The 18,304-nt window shown below is 35.8% G+C and overlaps 1 protein-coding gene across 1 annotated transcript in view; it reads right to left on the bottom strand.

Moving 5' to 3' along the window:
- COL24A1 (collagen type XXIV alpha 1 chain) overlaps positions 1 to 18,304 on the bottom strand; it is a 397,032-nt gene that overhangs the window by 115,886 nt on the left and 262,842 nt on the right. The window contains exons 34-37 of the mRNA XM_072974057.1: positions 13,953 to 14,006; positions 13,621 to 13,665; positions 13,462 to 13,506; positions 5,780 to 5,833 (exon numbers count right to left, since the gene is read on the bottom strand). Of these exons, the coding sequence (XP_072830158.1) occupies positions 5,780 to 5,833; positions 13,462 to 13,506; positions 13,621 to 13,665; positions 13,953 to 14,006 (198 nt within the window). The remainder of the gene's footprint in view (positions 1 to 5,779; positions 5,834 to 13,461; positions 13,507 to 13,620; positions 13,666 to 13,952; positions 14,007 to 18,304) is intronic.

Genomic DNA, 18,304 nt, shown 5'->3' with positions numbered 1-18,304 from the left:
GGATACAAGTCCTTTAACAGATATGTTTTCCAAATATTTTCTCCCAGTATGTGGCACGTCACCATTCTCTTAACCTGCCACAGAGCAGAAGTTTCTTAATTTTAATAAAGTCCTACCTACCAATTTTTTCATTTGTGGATAATGCTTTTGTTTTGTTGTATCAAATCCAAAGTCACAGAAATGTTCTCCTCTGTTATCTTCTAAGAGTTTCACAGTTACTAATTTTATATTTAGGTCTATGATCCATTTTGAGTTAATTTTTGTGAAACATGTAGTCTTTGTCTAAATCCTTTTTTTTTTTTTTTTGCCTGTGTATGTTCAGCTTTTCCAGCACCATTTGTTGAAAAGACTAGCCACTGAATTGCTTCTGCTCCTTTGTCAAAGATCAGTTGGCTGTATTTGTGGAGTTCTATTTCTGAGCTTATTATTTTGTTCCCATTATCTGTCTGTTCTTTTGTTGACACTACAGTGTCTTGATTACTGCAGCTTTATAGTAAATCTTTCAGTTTAGTGGTGTCTGTCCTCTGACTTCATTCTTCTTTAATATTATGGTGGCTATTCTGGGTCTTTTGCCTTTCCATGTGAACTTTACTATCTGTTTGTCAATATCCACAAAGTTACTTCCTATGATTTTGATTGGAATTGCATTAAATCTATAGATCAGGTTGTAAAGAACTAACATCCTAACAATGTTGCATCTTCCTATCCATCTTCTTTCCCAATCTTTCATTTCCCTCTTGTCTACTGCATTGGTTAGGACTTCTAGCACAATGCTGAAAAGGAATTTCAAAAAAGGGACATCCTTTCCTTGCTCCCCTCCTCTTAGGGGGAAATCATCTAACCTCTCAACATAAGTACAATCGTAGCTGTATTAGCTGTAAGGTTTTTATACATGTTCTTCATAAAGCTGAGGAAGTTCCCCTTTATTCCGTGTTTGATGAGAGTTTTTTTTAATCATGGATGGGTATTGGATTTTGTCAATTCATTTTTCTGCATCTACTTTATATGACTTCTTTTATAGTCTATTGAAGTGATGGATTTTTGTTGATATTTGAATGCTGAACCAGCCTTACATACCTGGGATATATCCCAGTTGGTGGTGGTGTATAATTATTTTTATATATTAGAGGATTTGATTTGTTAATATTTTGTTGAATATATGTTCATGACAGATACTGGTCTGTAGTTTTCTTTTCTTGTAATAGCGTTCTCTGGTTTTGGTATTAGGGTAATGCTGGCCTCATAAAATGAGCTAGCAAGTGTTCCTTCTGTTTCTATTTTCTGGAATAGATTGTAGAAAACGGGTATGATTTTGTTCCTTAAATCCCTGGTAGGATTCACCAGCAAGACCATCTAGGCCCAGTGCTTTCTGTTTTGGAATGTTATCAATTATTGATACAATTTCTTTAGTCAATATAGACCTACTGAGACTGTCAACTTTTCCTTGTATAACTTTTGGTAGATTATGTCTTTCAAGGAATTGGTCCATTTCATCTAGGTTATCAAATTTGTGGGCATAGAGTTATTCATAGTATTCCTTTGTTATCTTTTTAATGTCCATGGGATTAATAGTGAAGCCTCCTATTTCGTTTCTAATAGTAATTTGTATCTTCTTTTTTTCTTGGTGAGTATGGCTAGGGTTTGACCAATTTTATTGACCTTTTCAAAGAACAAGGTTTTTGTTTCATTGACTTTTCTCTATTATTTTCCTGTTTTTAATTTAATTTATATTTCTGCTGTGATTTTTATCATTTATTTTATTCTGCCTACTTTGTATTTAATTTTCCCTTCCCTTTCTGTTTCCTAAGGTAGAACCTTAGATTATTGATTTTAGATCTTTCTTTTTTTCTAATACATGCATTCAGTACTATAAATTCCCCTCTAGACATTTCTTTTACTCATACCACAAAGTTTGGTCAGTTATATTTCCATTTTCCATTTAATTCAAAATATTTTTAAAATTTCTCTCAAGACTTATTCTTTGATCCAGTGTTATTTAGAAGTGTGTTGCTGAATCTCTAAATATTTTGAGATTTTCTATTATTGATTTCTAGTTTAATTCCATCATGGACTGAGAGCATATGTTGTGTGGTATATTTTCTTTGAAATTTGGTGTGTTTTATAGCCCAGAATGTGGTCCATCTATCCTGATGAATATTCTATGTGAGCTTGAGAAAAATGTATATTATGCTGTTATTGGATTAAGTAGCTTATAAATGTCAATTTGATCCAGTTTTCTAATGGTGTTTAGTTCAACTATAATCTTATTATTTGCTTGCTGGATCCCTCAATTACTGACAGATGAATGCTGAAGTCTTCAAATGAAATAGTAAAGTTGTCTATTTATCCTTGGAGTTCTATCAGTTTTGGCCTCATATAATTTGATGCTCTGCTGTTAGATGCATATACATTAAGCATTATTATGTCTTCCTGGAGAACTGATACCTTTATCACTATGTAATACATCCCTTTTTATCCCTAATAATTATCCTTGATCTGAAGTCTATTTTGTCTGAAATTAATATAACTGCTCCAGTTTTCCTTTGGTTAGTGTTAGTATATCTTTGTCCATTTTGTCCACTCCTTAATTTTTTAATATATGTGTCTTTATATTAAAAGTGGATTCCTTGAAGAAAACACACAAATCTTGTTTCTTTCTGCTTGAGTCTTGTTTTTCTTTCTACTCTGTCAGTCTCATTTTTTAACAGGTGCATTGAGAATATTGACATTTAAGTGATTATTGACACAGCTGGGTTCATGCTTACCGTATTCCTTACTGTTTCTATTTATTACCTTCTTTCTTTCTTTTTTCTTTTGACTTCCATTCTTTTTTATCCCACTCTTTTTTAAATTAAGACTTTTAATTTTAAAAGTTCCATTTTCTCTCTTATTTTAGCATATCAATGATACGTATAGTTTGACCTGGATATATATTTTTGCTTCCATACTTCCAAAGGAATCTAAGATTCCCTTGAAGATTTTCAGACAGGCTATGGTTAAGGCTGCGCTCCTAACTTGTACACCTGGTTTTCCTCTTAACCTCTTTCAGTCTTCTCTGTAGTTTCATCCTCTTCTACCAACACTTACTCATTGTTGAATTTCTTCAAAGCTCAGCCTTGGATTCTTTTCTTTCCTCACTTCTATACTCTCTCCCTAGACCAATGACTCCAATTCAGGATATTTTTCTGCTCAGAGCTCCGTGTCCAACTGCCTTCTTCATATTTCTCAAAGGAACCTCAAATTCAACATAGTTAAACCGACTTATAATAATCTTCTGTTCAACAGCCTAGATTTCTATTGATATTCTCAGTTTCAGTGAGTGATAGCATTACCTCATTAATTCTTCAAGCCATAAACTTAGGAATTCTGTATGTGAAATGTGATTCCTATCTCCTGTTGATGTTATCCCCTTTTGAATAGTTTCTATCTATCCACGTTTTCCCTCTGCTAATCAAAAATAGTTCTATCTGCTATCTCAATTGTTACAAAAGGTCATTCTTATTCATTCTTGGTCCCTTCCAATTTGGTTTGAGTGATCTTTACAAAACAATAATATGATCATAAAAGTAGCCCTATCCCTTCAATGACATCCCTTTATTCTTAGGATTAAAATACAAATCCTTCGGAATAGGGCTACATGTGTCTGTCTCCTGCTTCCCCTTCCATCCTCATCTTGCACTTCCTTCCCATCTGACTCTCTGTGCCAGAGAGATGATGGCCTTCTTTCAGATCTTCAGATAAATATGTAGGGCTTTCCCCAAGCTCATGACTTCTCCCTAGAAAAACTTTTCCCAATATTTGCCTCAGTAACTTCAGATCACAGCTCAAATGCTCCTCCTCTGGAAGTTTCCCTAATCCCAGATTAGGAGAGCTTCTTTGTTATACATTCTCTAGGAACTGAATTCCTACACTTTGTAGCATGTATCTCAGTTTGTAATTATCACACATCTCTGTGATTATTTAATTAATGTGTACTTCTATAGTTAGACTGAAAACTCCATGCTTACTACTATAGTCCAAGTGTAGAGTCTTAATGAATGTTTGTTGACTGAATGAATGAATGGTCAACTACTCGAATCCCAGCACTTGCATTGCAATGAGCAAACCAGTTTTGAATCTTGTCTGGGAAAAAGGGACAATTCTAATTGGTGTTGGCTACAGTCCTATTTAATTATTCTCAGAATACAAATATGTTTCAATATCTCTTCTGTGTCTTTTATTTTACTAAGTTACTTCTGTTCTTTTCAGTGATTTGACCAGGCAGCTCAAATATATGAAACAAAGCCCATTATACCCATTATAAATTGATTCATATTTTATTTACCAGACCCACTGATCTTCTGACCTGAATGTCAATTTTAGGTGCTGTTAAGCCACTCAGTCATTTATACTACAAATCTTTTCTTGTATGAAGTCTAAGATATTGTCTCTGCTGTTGTCATAGTTCTGTTGACATAATTATCTTGACTTAAATGTGTTCACTATTAAGATCAGGTTAGTTTTAATTCTATTTCACTTCATCTAATATTACTTGCTCAATGATTACACCTTTGAGTATATGACCTTTGGTTAATACAGTTTAACAAATATGCATTAAGTAGATATAATATGGTAGACATTATACTAGAAAAGAGGATTGCAAAGGTGAAAAAAAAGGTCTCTGGCTTCAAGGAATTACAGACTTTTTGAAACAAAGATATTTAGAGATGCCTCATTTTTTTTATCAAATAAATATTAGAATTGGGATGGTAGGTTAAAAGATACAAAATGGATAAAACTGAGAAGAATTTAGTTTGATAAAATCAACACCACATCTAAGATTCTGTATTTAGAAAAATTATATATATAGGCAAATCTTATTCTTTGGAAGTTATGCATAGATTTAATATCTAAAGGAAGACATGAACACAGTTTGGTTACAATAGCTCTTTTTTTTAACCTTTGAGATGCTCTTTATTTTTTTTAAACACTTTTTTATTGAGTGATAGTCATTTTACAATATTGTGTCAAACAACAGCTCTTTGACTGTGAGAATTTCCCACTTGCTACTAGCTAAATGAATTATGCAAAGGCCACCTATAAACTTTTGTGTCAACTGATGGATAAGATCAACCCAGTAGTTTGAAAGACTATACTGTACTGTAAACCTTAGAAGCATGTTACTGCACACTGCATCTGATACTTTTGGCCAGAAGAATGACTTCATAGGCAATAAAGAATATATTGTGAGAAGGAATGTGTGACAAGGTATTTCATTGTCACAATTCATTTTCCATGGAAACTCTATAATTGAGTCACATTTAAGAAATCATGATGTAAGTTTTTGTATTACTGACCTACCAGCAGTTCTGTCATGTTTCAACATTTTCGCCCATCAGTTGTAGGATTTGCCTTCTCTGTATTTTTTTTTTTTTTATAGAGTTGCCCTCACAAATGTGATTGTGTGTGCTGGGGTTATGGGAGCAGTGTAAGAATTATTACATGAATAGCAAGCCATTAATAAAATTCTGAGATTCAGTAAAACAGAAGCATCTTTGTTGAAAATAGAAATGTGTAGTTTTAACAGTTCCAGACAAACGGGACCTACTATGACTTCATGAAACCAGGAAGGCACTAAAAATTATATCCACAGCAAAATATTCATTCTTATAATTAGTTGCTCATGATAAATGCTGCTTTTAAAAATATATCAACCACAGTACAACAGGGCATTAATAACAGAAAGGTAAATATACACTATGAGAAAAGCACAATTAGAAAAGTATAAAGATAGACTTACTGGTTCTCCTGCAAGCCCCCTGTCTCCTGTACTCCCAGGTGGTCCTTGTAAACCCTGAATAAACAAAGGCAAAACTTGAAGAAAAAGTGATGCTTGAAAATGCTTTAGTTAGTTTCCCTACCTCAGCTTTCCTTCAAGATCCTCTGATCTAACTTTCTGCCTACCTCTCTCCTTTGTTTTTTTCTTCTGTGGTAAAATACACATAATGTAAAATTTATCATTTTAACAATTTTTAAGTGTACAGTACTATGGCATTAAGTACATATTCACATTGCTGCACTACCATCATCACCATCAATCTTCAGAACTTTTTATCTTCCGAAACTGAAACTCTGGACCCATACCTTAACTCCCTGTCCCCCACCCTCTTCCCCTGGCAACCACCATTCTCCCTTCTGTTTCTATGACTTTGACTACCTAAGTAAGTCAAATACGGAGACTCATACAATATTTGTTCTTTGGTATCTGGCTTATTTCACATGGCATAATGTCTTCAAGATTCATCCATGTTGTAACACATGTCAAGACTTCTTCGTTTTCAAGGTTGAAACACCACATTTTGTTCATCCATTCATTCACAAATGAACACTTGGGGTTTTCTACCTTTTGGCTATTGTGACTAATGGCCCTATAAACATTGTTGTGTAAGTATCTGTTTGTATCCCTACTTCTCATTCGTTGTGGTATATGCCTAGTAGTGGAATTGGCAGATTACATGGTACTTTTACGTTTGACTGCTTGGGGAACCACCATACTGCTTCCCACAGCAGCCCCACTATTTTACATTCCCACCAGCACAGCACACGGGTTCCCATTTCTCCACATCCTTGCCAACACTGGTCATTTTTCTCTCTCTCCGTAGGTATATGCGCTTAATAATAGTCACCCTGGGTGGGGAGTGGTATCTCAGTGTGGTTTTGATTTGCATTTCCCTAACAACACAGTGATTTTAAGCATCTTTTTATGTATTTATTGGCCATCTGTGTATCTTTAGAGAAGTGCTTACTCAAGTCCTTTTGCTCATTTTTTCATTGGGATGTTTGTTTTTGTGTTGTTGAGTTGTAGGAGTTCTTTACAGCTACCTGTATGCTTTGTACTTAATTCCCAGTCGTTAACAGCGACAAATTATTTTACATTTGATTTTTTATACTTTAATAGCAATATAAAGAGGCTATTTTCCCCCCAAAATAATAGCCTTGTGATATGTTAGTAAGTATGACTTATGCCCTTAAAACCTGGGAGGCACAAGGATCTCAGAACCTAGATGACCAGAAATGACCAAACTGAACCTCTCCAATGTCCTTTATTTTCCCCCATTTTTACACCATACTATCTATGGTACCATAAAACTGAGTCTTAGATATGGGGGGTATATTCTAAAATGGTATGTAAAACTCTAAATCAAATTTCAGGTGCTCTTTGATCCCTTCACTCAAAGATTAACTGACCATGTACTGTGTGCCAGACACTGATGACTACTACTGATATACAAAATATTGTTCCTGTCTTGCAATTTGCCTCCTCTACTCTTCTAATTCCTAACCTTGGGAAGTTACAGCAGGTCACAATTACCATTGTATCTTAAAATCTAAGAATAATATGATATTAAATTGGAGGTAAATACATTTAAAATTCCTAGCAACATACAATTTTCTAAGTTAATAATAATCAACGCTATGTTTAGTTATGTATGATTCTCTGGTTAGAGAAAGGGTACATGTAAAATCTCATGGATTCCCATCTGACTAAGGCTATATTTCAGACATAAAAGTCATAAGCCACTCATGTACTCCAGGCTTCTAAATTGAGAGACAGAATTAATATAAGGGACCCCTCTATGCCTGGTATACCAACTGCAACATACAGCAAAGGTTCAGAACCTTAAATAATGTCTGCCCAATTTGCTTTGTAGCGAGTGTTTGCACACAATATTAAGCTTAGTATGTACTTTTGTGTGCGTGTGTGTGTACCTATGTGTGTGTGCATATATATATATTTTTATTGAAGTATAGTCAGTTTACAATGTTGTGTCAATTTCTGGTGTAGCTCAGTATGTACCTATAATACTGTTAACGGCGTACAGATGCCATTTGGCAAAGCTGTGAAAATGATCTAAATAGACTCTTTTATTTTTACTGTAAGAAAAGCACAAACTGGCACAAAATAAAAATTCCCTTGCAGGCCTTTCAGATGCTACTGAAATACATTATCCGTAGTACAGCTCCTTGTCCTGTGACTTCAGCTCAGCTGTTACGATAATGGTGACCAGGAGGGTAAAGACTACAGTGGCTGCTATTTAGTGAGAGCTTGTGCTAAGTACATAGTGAGTGTCATTTGTTACAACTATAAAAGGTGTCTCATTTAGTGATAGGGAAACGGAGGCTCAGAGAGGTTACAACTTTAATTTAAAATTACTTAAATTTGTACAAAGTCAAGACAGCTGTAAGTGGCAGAACCCTAATCTGACGTCCATGTGACTCCAACGCCATGCTCTTCTGCTATACAGTAGAATTGCCTTCTACTGATTTCCATGAGAAATTGAGCATTCAATGTCTTTCCATTTTCAATAAACATGTGTAGAGCATCCTCAAGATCTTATGAGAATCAGCAAGGGAGCACGTAAATGTTATTTCTATGGCTACACTTTCATTTTAGGATCATGAAAACTGTATACATTCTGCTTCATTATCTGGAGAATGGGAAAGAATACAATACTACATGCTTTTGTGTATGATAAAGATATTGAAATAAATGCTTCTCAAGAAATCTGAGTTCCTACAGGAAAAGCTATTTTTTACAACTTATTTGTTTTTTTGATTGAAGTGCAGTCAGTTACAATGTGTCAACCTCTGGAGTACAGCACAATATCCCAGTCATGCAAATACAAGCATATATTCAAGAAAACTATTTTTAAAGAAGAAATATTATGTGTTTCCACTTCTACCACTGGCCAAGTAGCTCCCATCATACCAATCTATACACAGACAACTGTAAACCCAAGACAAAAACATTAAAAAGATCTGAAAGCATTGGAGAAAGACCACAAATAGGCCCAAACTAGAGTAGTGGGATCTAGACTTGAAAGAAGGGAATAAAATTAGGTGAGTTTCTGATTTTTTTTTAATATGGCTTTTAGCCAGAGGATAAACTATACAGGATGCTTAAAATAAAATAGGATAGAAACGCTCAGTCTTATTGGCTGAATACAGAGTTTATATGGAGAACACAGGGCAGAATTTGGAGTGATCAGAGCTGCTGGAAAGTAATGAAAGAAAGAGCCAGCGAGGGAAAGCCTCAAATTCCAAGTATAAACTTTGCTTATATCTCTTCCTGACATCTGAGGTATGTATCGGTGTGGCCCACTCCAAGCAGCCCAGACAAGGCTAAGATTACTGAACAGAGATTTCGGCAGCTATCTACCACAGAGGAGGGAGAACCTGGAGTTTTAACTCAGCCAAATTAACTGTCTGACAGACTTTAAAAAAAAGCAATACTCTTCAAAGAAATATAACAGACTTTAGACTCTCTACAATGAGTCCTTCAAAATGTTCAAGATATAACTCAAAATTATCAGACAGGAACATTTTCCCGTATTTATGAGAGAAGGCAATTGATGGAGACCAAACTCAAGATTACACAGATGTTAGATATATCACACAATGATTTTAAAGTAGCTAATATGAACATGTTCAATAATGGGTAAATAAAAATATGTTCATGATGAATAAACGAACAGGAAATCTCAGAAAAGAAAAAGCATCTGTATAAAGAAATGGCAAAAATTATAGAAAATTAAATATCCCAATGAAACTGAAAAATACAATATCATTAATAAAATTTTAGTGAAAGGGCTTAACAAGTTAGTGAAGATAGATTCAGGTTGTCCCACCAAAAAACAAGAAAAACAGGAAAAAGGAAGATTGAAATAGGAACGAATGGAGCCCCAGGGACCTAAGGTATGATATCAAAATGACTAACATATATTTAATTGAAATACAAGAAAGAAAGGAGAAGGGAAATGGCAAAGGGAAAATACCTGAAAAAAGCAGAACGTTGAAAATTTTCCAAATTTAGTGAAAACACAAATTTACAAACACAAGCAGCTCTGCAAACCTCAAGCTGGATACATGCAAAGAAAATCCATCGAGGCACAACACAGTCAAACTGCCAAAAGCCAAAGATAAAGAGAAACTCTCAAAAGCAGCCAGAGAAAAATGATACGTTATATGCAGAGGAATAATGATAAAGGTAAGCGTAGACTTCTCATTAGAAAGAATGAAGGCCGAAATTAAAGGTATGTCATCTTTACAGTGCTGAACGGAAACCAAAAAAAGAAAAAAGAAAAAAAAAGAAAACCCTGCCGACCCAGAATTCTACAGCAAGTGAAAACATCCCTCAAGAATGAAGGTGAAATGAAGAAAAACCAAGAGAACTCATCACTAGAAGAACTTGACTGTAAGAGATCTAAAGGGAGTTCTGTGGCTGCAGGGAAATGACACCATTTAGAAACGTACATCTGCAGAAAGCAAGAAAGAGCCCCAGAAGGAGGAAATGCACAGAGAAATTTTTAAAAATGCTATTTTCTTCCTAAATATCTCTAAACCATGTACTTCATTACAGTAAAGAAAAGAAGATTTTATTTATATTAAAGCAGAATTTAAACCTTGCAAAATGGAGCTTATAACATATATAGATGTAATACATAAAACAAATACAGCATACAAGGCAGGCTGCTGCTAAACAGGTTTACATGGTTGCAAGTTTCTGGTCATTATGTTAAGTGTTACTGTATTAACTTTAAGTAGACTGGAAAAGTGAGGACGTGTACTGTAATCCTTCAGCTGGTGACTGACAAACTACAGTGTGGGGGACAGATTTGGACCATCACCGGATTTTGTAAATAAAGGTTTCTTTGGAACAAATCTACGCTCAATCCCTTACATACTGTCTACAGTCGCTTTCATACTATGATGACAGAGCTGAGTAGTTGTAAAGAGACCAGATGGCCCGCAAAGCCTAAATTATTTATTCTGTGGCACTTTACAGAAAAAGTTTGCTGACTCCTGACTTAGAATAACCACTTAAAAGTAACAATGAGATGAAGTATAGTTAAGAAGCCAACAGCTAAATTAAAATGGAATTCTCAAAATTACCCAATGCCTAAAGTAGGTGCTGAATACCACTGTGACCACCACAGAGGAACAAGTCATAAAATGGTAGACCTAAATGCAACCATATCAATAATTACATTAAGTGGAAATGGAGCAAAGGCTAATTTAAAGGCAGAGGTTGTCAGAATGAATAAAAGAGCAAGATTCAACTTTTAGACACTCACTTTAAACATCAAGATACAGATGGGCTGAAGATAAATGAATGACAAAGATATGCCATGTAAACAGTTGGAGAGACTTACATATCAAGTAAAGTAGATTTCAAAACAAACAGTAAAACCAGGAATTAAAGAGTATTACTGGAGATACAGAGGAACATTTTATAATGATAAAAAGGTCAGTTGATTGGGAAGCTATAATTAATAATCATAATATGAATACCCTAAAAATAGAGCTGCAAAATACATGAAGCAAAATTTGACAGAATCAGAGACACAGAGCAATACAAAGTCATACTTAAAGGTTTAACACTATCTTATTAACTGAAAGAGTATCGATAAAAAAAATCAGTGTTGTATGAAATGTTACAGTTTTCATACGATTTAGAAAACTAAAAACGGTTATCTAGACTTTATCACCCTAATAAGATAATGAATTATGTCTTTTCCTCTTGATTTTCCCTTTGAGTCAGATCTGCATGTGAGTGGAAGGCAAATACAGGAAACAATGTTGGCCAGTGGGACAAAGATACTTTTCCTGTTTATCTTGATTTGGCAGAGCACTGTATGTGTTAACTAACTTTCATTTAATACCTAGCTTTAGAACTATGAAAATTTAGAGCTGTCTGTTTATTTTACAGATGAGGAAAATATGACCCAGAGGGCTAAGGAATTTAACCAAGACTGTACTGCTATTAGGAGTGCGCACTAGAACAAAGGTCAACCTGACCTCCAATATACCTTTTTATTATACAGCACTGCCTGCTTGTTGACAGTGCATAAAATGCCTGGAGACACTGGGATTACCGTGCAGGATCAAGTAAATCCTTGGGGCCATCTGGAGTTCTTGGCTTGACTGATTCTAGCTTCCCTAAGATCTCAAAGTCTATTTTGGTTCAGTCAAGATGAACGAGAAGATGCAGGTATGTATAGAGCGAAGTAAACCTCAACAACTAATATTGACTCATGATTTACTGTCTGAACTATGTCATCTATGACGGCAACTTTGCTCTTCCAGTAGTCTGTGAAACCTGCCATAAGCTATGGTTACAAATGGTTCTGGTAACTTTTGTCTGACCGAGGAAATCGAACTATTAAAATTTACATTTATCCAGGCATATCTGACAGGCTGAGAATGAATGTAAAATTCTAAGGAATGTCAACAACGCACAAAATGAGTAAGTACTTTCATTTCCCTCAGCCTCATTTTTCTAAAGTAAGAGGAATGAACTTGATGAATTCTAAATTTCTCCACTCACTGCAACATATTAGGTTTATATACAGTGTAGCAAAGTGGAAAGAATCTACCGAAATATGATTTACCTTAATTTAGTACAACTCATGATGAATATTAATACTCAAGGAACGTTCTTTGGGGATGACTTCAATTAATAATACGTGTCACACACAAGTTCTTTCCTAGATACAGTCATTTTTTCTCTTTTAGATCAACTATTTCAGGTTTGACCAGGCGAAAATAATAATGCTATTATGGAAAATAACAGGCAGGGGGCAGCAGATCTCACAGAGGAACAAGTAAATGCAATGACATTAGTGATAATTACTACAGCAGCTAAAATTTTTTTTTGTCCTATGCTTTTCTGACTCTGCAGTTAAAGTATATTTAAGTTATGGTCTAATTTTATGACTTTAAATTATACATATATGTGTATGACAAATCACAATGTCATTAAAATTATGATTACAAATGAAAGTAATTAAAAAACCTATACATTTAGGCTCCTTTGCTCAAAATTATATATATATATATATTTATATGTGTAATATCTTATGTATGTGTGTATATATTTCTTTTATTTTTTAACATCTCTCTCCCTCGGTGATGATAACCACAGACCTTATGTCTCAAGGAAAAAAATGTATAATTCTGAGGTTTCTGATGGCAGAAAAATATTAAGCATTACATGAAAACTCTCAGAGCAGTGCCATGGCAAAACATGATGACACACAGAGCTCCTCACTCCAAGGGTCCAAGCAACACTCAAGCTGAGTTAAAACAAAACTAAGGAAGAAGCCTCAAAGAAATTTCTTCTGTTAGCCTTATTAATATTCAGTATATTTATACGATACCACACCACTTCATCTTGAAATGGATTTTACAGGAAAACGGTCATAACCGAGGTGAAGTAAAAGTAACAGTTACCACTACCAGTTTATAGACAAAGAAGACCCAGAGCAAGTAAGCTGCTTGCCCAGGTAGAGCCCTGACCTAATGACAATGAGGGAAAACTTGTATTCTCTTAGCTTAATAACCCGATTACTAAACAAGAGTTGCGTCAGACAGCAAATCAGATAAAATCAGTTTATCACTTGATTATTTTCAATTACTTACTGGCTTCCCTTGAACGCCTCTCTCTCCGGGGCTCCCCGCCTTACCCTGCACAGAAAGAAGACGCCCAGGTCAAAGAGCTGCCTCCCCAAATATCAGTCACACCCCAAGGAAAGCAGACTTTATCCGTTTATCTTTAATGTGGAATGCTTTACTGCTTACAGTGAGACCAGAAGGCCCTCTTTTCCCGTGATCTCCTTTTTCACCCTAAAAGAGAATCAATACCAGGTGTGTTAGTAAGAATGTGCAGTATGGTCTTCCACACGCTAGCATACATTCACATGCCAAAGAGTAAGACATCGAGTATACAGTTTAGTAATTTAAAAAAACCCATTTCTGTGTGTGCAGTAAAAACTTCATGCATGTTTCATAGCTAGACTAAGAGAAAATTTAGAACCATACTTTTATAAGGAAATGCATAAGGTTTTAGACAGGTAGGACATATGGGCTCAAAAAAATTTAACTGTACATGAAATGAGAAAATCAGTGATTACCTTGGCACCTTGTATACCTTGTTCTCCTGAGAGACCATCTGGTCCTCTTGGTCCCTAGAGATGGAAACAATATCCTGCTGTTAATTTGAAATATTCCTTTACTGTTATGCATCCTTACAAATGGAGGCACTATACTCTTTTCCAGTTGACAGACTTCTTTTGCTTGTTTCCGTGCTATAAACACAGCAAAATATATGGCTGAATATACGGATGAACCTATCTGCATGGGAGAATCAAGCCAGTGTGTTTAGGATTTAATGCCAAGTAGTAAATCACATGACCCCAAAAACAGCTGATTCAGTTGCTGAGGTAGCTACAGTGTAGGTTAGGTTTGTTATTTAAATACTTTGTTCACCTTATCATTTACTCCGCAGAGATACAGGATTTAGTCTAAAGACAACTCTGAAATAACTTTAATGTAGCCGGCTTGTTTGTTCAGTCTTCTTTTCTATCTTTGGGAGGGCACTCATCTCACTTTATTAGAAAATGAAGGCTATCTGCATTCTTCCCTGCTATGCACCTGGCTTGACAACTGAAAGATGGCAAGGGACACAGAAAATGAATAGAAAATGCTCCTGGGAACATTCCTGTAAATTCAAAACTTCTCAGCTAAGTTGCTATCGATATTAATTCAGAAATAAGTCATGAAGAAGCATTAGCAGCAAAAGTCATTCTCTAATAAGACAGTATATGTTCCTTGTCCTTGGAAGATCTTAAAGTCCCTTTCAAGGGAATTAATTCAATTCCACAACCACTGACTGAACATCTACTGTGGTAAAGGCAGTGCATTAAGCGTATAGGGATGTCAGTTGTAAGGTACGGTCAATTACAGAAGTAACTATAATGCAGGCAAAGATAAGGCATGTAAGGGCTAACGGGATTCAAAGGAGGGAGAGAGCTTTCCCATGTTTGTAAAGAGAATAAAGATATTATTTTGACTTTTGGAGATCATGCTTTAGAAGAAATTCTAGGTAGAGAGATAGTATGAGAAACGGGTACGGCAGGCAGATACCAAGAATGAAAAAAGTAGTTTGTTTAGCTGAGCTATTGATTACATGGAGTAGTTTTTAGTATGTCTATACTAAGAAAAAATTGTGGAAAGACTGGGACTTCAAAGGTGAAGGACTGGAGTTTGTACTTAAATCAATAAGCAATGAGGAGGCACTGAAGATTTCTGTACGAAATGGTGACATAAATATCCCAATACAACATGCTGCTTTGGAGAAGCCTTGTAGGCTTCAGCATCGTCTGTTGTATCCCATCTGAGGGCAGCTTGATTCAGCTTCGTATCATTAAAAAGCTATTCGCTATAATAGGATTCTCTCCCGGGGTGCTCTTAGGGTAACTGCATCCCCTGATCCTCTCAGGCACTTGCAGGATGGGAGAGGAGACTCGCCCTCCATGGGGACCTAAAGCTCCACAGGTCACACTAAAGCCAAAGCTGTAGCTCTGGCCCTACCATTTTTTCAATCTCTATTTAAGGTTCTCTATGATATGTCCCTAGGTTACTTTCCTGCCCTATTTTCCCACAAAAAGCTGCAAAACTAAGTGACAGTGTTATTGTGCAGAACCTTCAATGTCAAGTTGAGGAGTATGGATTTAATTCAGATAAGTGACTTTCAAAGTATGTTATTCATTCAACAAACATTCACTGAGTCCCTACCATAAGTCAGGTACTATTTTAGGCCCAGAGGACACAGTAGGGAGAAGAGACAATTCCCTGAATTCATAAACAAGAAAACTGATATATAAAATTAAAATATAAAATGACAATAGGTAGTCAAGTATAATGAAGAAAAATAAAGGCAGTTAAGGGACTAGGAAGAGTCCAAGGTCAGAGGAAGGGCCCTATTTTAGACAGAGTGCCTGAGGATGCTCTCTGAAGTGACACGTGGGTAAGCATGTGGGCTGACCTGAGGGAGGGGAGACTGTGTATACCATGCAAATCATCCTGGCAGGAGAAAGAGCAGCTGCAAAGGTCCTGAGGTGAGGGCATCCTTGGAATGTTTGACAATTAAGTAAATGAAGATGAAAAAGAAAACCATGATTAAAGGAAGACCCTGACATTGTAAGTGCAAAGACCCCTTGGGCCCTTGCTCTTAACAATCACCATCGTAAAAATTCAGCAGCTTGTATTGATTCTCTTTTGCTGGCACCTTCTATACCTGTTTCCCTTTTTCTGCCCTGTAAGAAAAACACTCTGCGAATTTTTTTGGAGTAATAGCAGCGTGGCTGAGAGAGTATGAAACGGAATGACTGATTAACGTTCTAAAATACCACAGAAGGCAAGTAAGATCTAGAAAGGTATCCACTGGTAATTAGGCCCTTGACTCCTCTGCAAACTGAAACTTCTGTCTTTTTTGGATGCTTTGTAAGTACGGAGCCAGTAGAATGATGACGGCATTAAAGTAAGAACAAGCTGGAAAGGCAAGTTTGTTCAGGGCAGAAAGGGGGCAGTGGGGAGAGGACAATGATTTAACTCTAGACAGTCAAGCGCAGCGAGGCCGGCAGCTCCAAGGCCAGTGCCAGAGTCAGGATCACCGTCTAGGTTCACGTTAGCAGCCAAGAGGATGAAGCTTCAAAAGGCCACCAAACACAGAGCAGAAAATTTTTTAAAAATTAAAAAAAAATTATTTGCTCCAAAGATCATTAAAAAAAAAGTCTTGTTTCTTAGATAAACTATGATTAAGTGGTTGCCTGGATATTTATGTAGAAAAGGCTGCATCTCGCACAGGAGGAAAGTCTCATAACTGACTGCCTGTTTCAGCCTCGGCACACAGGTCACCCACCGGCAAGGCTGAACTAGGCTAAACCCTGCTTTTTCAGATGAAGAAACTGAAGCCTGCAGAATTAAGCGAGTTACCGGCTTCACATAATGTCTAAATGTCCAAAGACTTTCAATAATTGTGCTTTTTATTAAGTTTATAATATTTATTATATAAATATTAATCCTCTTAGCAAGTGAATTCAGGCTGAAACAGAGGACTTGAAGTTTACAAAATGAATATTAAATATTTACAAGTAAAATGCTGATTGGTATTTTTTTCTATTTTGTAGCACTTTTATTTAAAAGGCATATATCTGTGTTACATTCAACCCAAGAAATACAAGTTGGTAGTTATTTCAGACAATTTTTTGGCACAGTGCAGATTATGTATCACTATACAGACAAGCATAATGATAAAATTTCCCCATTCCTAACAAATCTCTCTCTTTCCCCTCCTCTCTCCCTTCCCCATACCTTTCTGCATATTCACACAATGGGGGAAATTATTAAGTCATCATTTCTTTTTTTCAAACAGTGCCTGGCACATCATAAGAGCTCAGCAGATAAAGATTACTATTATTATTGTTCTTGTTAGTTATGCCTTAGCATTAAGAAGTTTATCAGCTCTGTTCCTGAGAACAGGTCTTAATTAGGACACCAACATTTATCAAGACCATTTAGTGCAGTCTTAGAATATGCCAGGAACTTTATATGTTTGCTGGTCAAAAATGCCTTGATTTTAAAGATGAAGAAACAAAGGTTCAGAAATGTAAAGCAACCAGCCCAAGGTCACACAGCTAGTAGGGGCAGAGCCAAGGCAATGCGCATGGCTGTTGCCCACCGCTAAAATCCAACCTGACTTTGTAAGATCTTTGTTTTTCTCTGATATGTAAAAGTCCTTTTAAATTTTATTCTTGTGTGAAGGCACACAGAAATGAAAGAATTAGATTCTTTTCTGGGCTCCCCTGGCAGAACCAATCTCTCCCCTCTCTGGGTTTCCACAAACCTTTGTACGTTCCTCCATTATAGCTCACAGCACATCGATTTACAGCTGGAGCTAGGATTCAGGTTAAAGGCTGATTAGTATTAGAACTGAAAGGAACTCCCTCCAAAATTAAGGAATTCTTTAATGATAATCACTTATTTCTTAATGTTTTACATCAAAAAATATTTTTACTTAAAAATATTTTCACATTTATTATTTCATTTACTAAACCGGGAAACAAAGAGAGTTTCTGCAGTAATGACAAAGATAACCACATTAAAAAAAAAAAAGGTCTAAGTGTAGCAATTACATTAATTAAAGGCTATCAAGCCTGAGGTTGCTAGTTAAGAGGTTAAACCTGGCAGAACTTTAGGAAAGTTTGGTGCTCTCTATGCTTCAGTTCAGGCTCAGTTAATTAGCCAAAATCTTAGCTTTATCAACATCTGTAAATTTCACTTTACTATTGGCTGTAGACGTTATCTCTGGGGTAGTGTATATGCCTTCTTTGGCTCCTGAGACAAAATAAACTTCAGGACAAGTTCTAAGAAAATTAGACAAATAACATCATAATAGGCACCTGAGTACACAGTTATTTTTTCT

The sequence above is a fragment of the Vicugna pacos genome, chromosome 13, assembly GCF_048564905.1.
Source record: "Vicugna pacos chromosome 13, VicPac4, whole genome shotgun sequence".
Classification (NCBI taxonomy): Eukaryota; Metazoa; Chordata; class Mammalia; order Artiodactyla; family Camelidae; genus Vicugna; species Vicugna pacos.
This window is presented reverse-complemented; position numbering and strand designations above follow the sequence as displayed.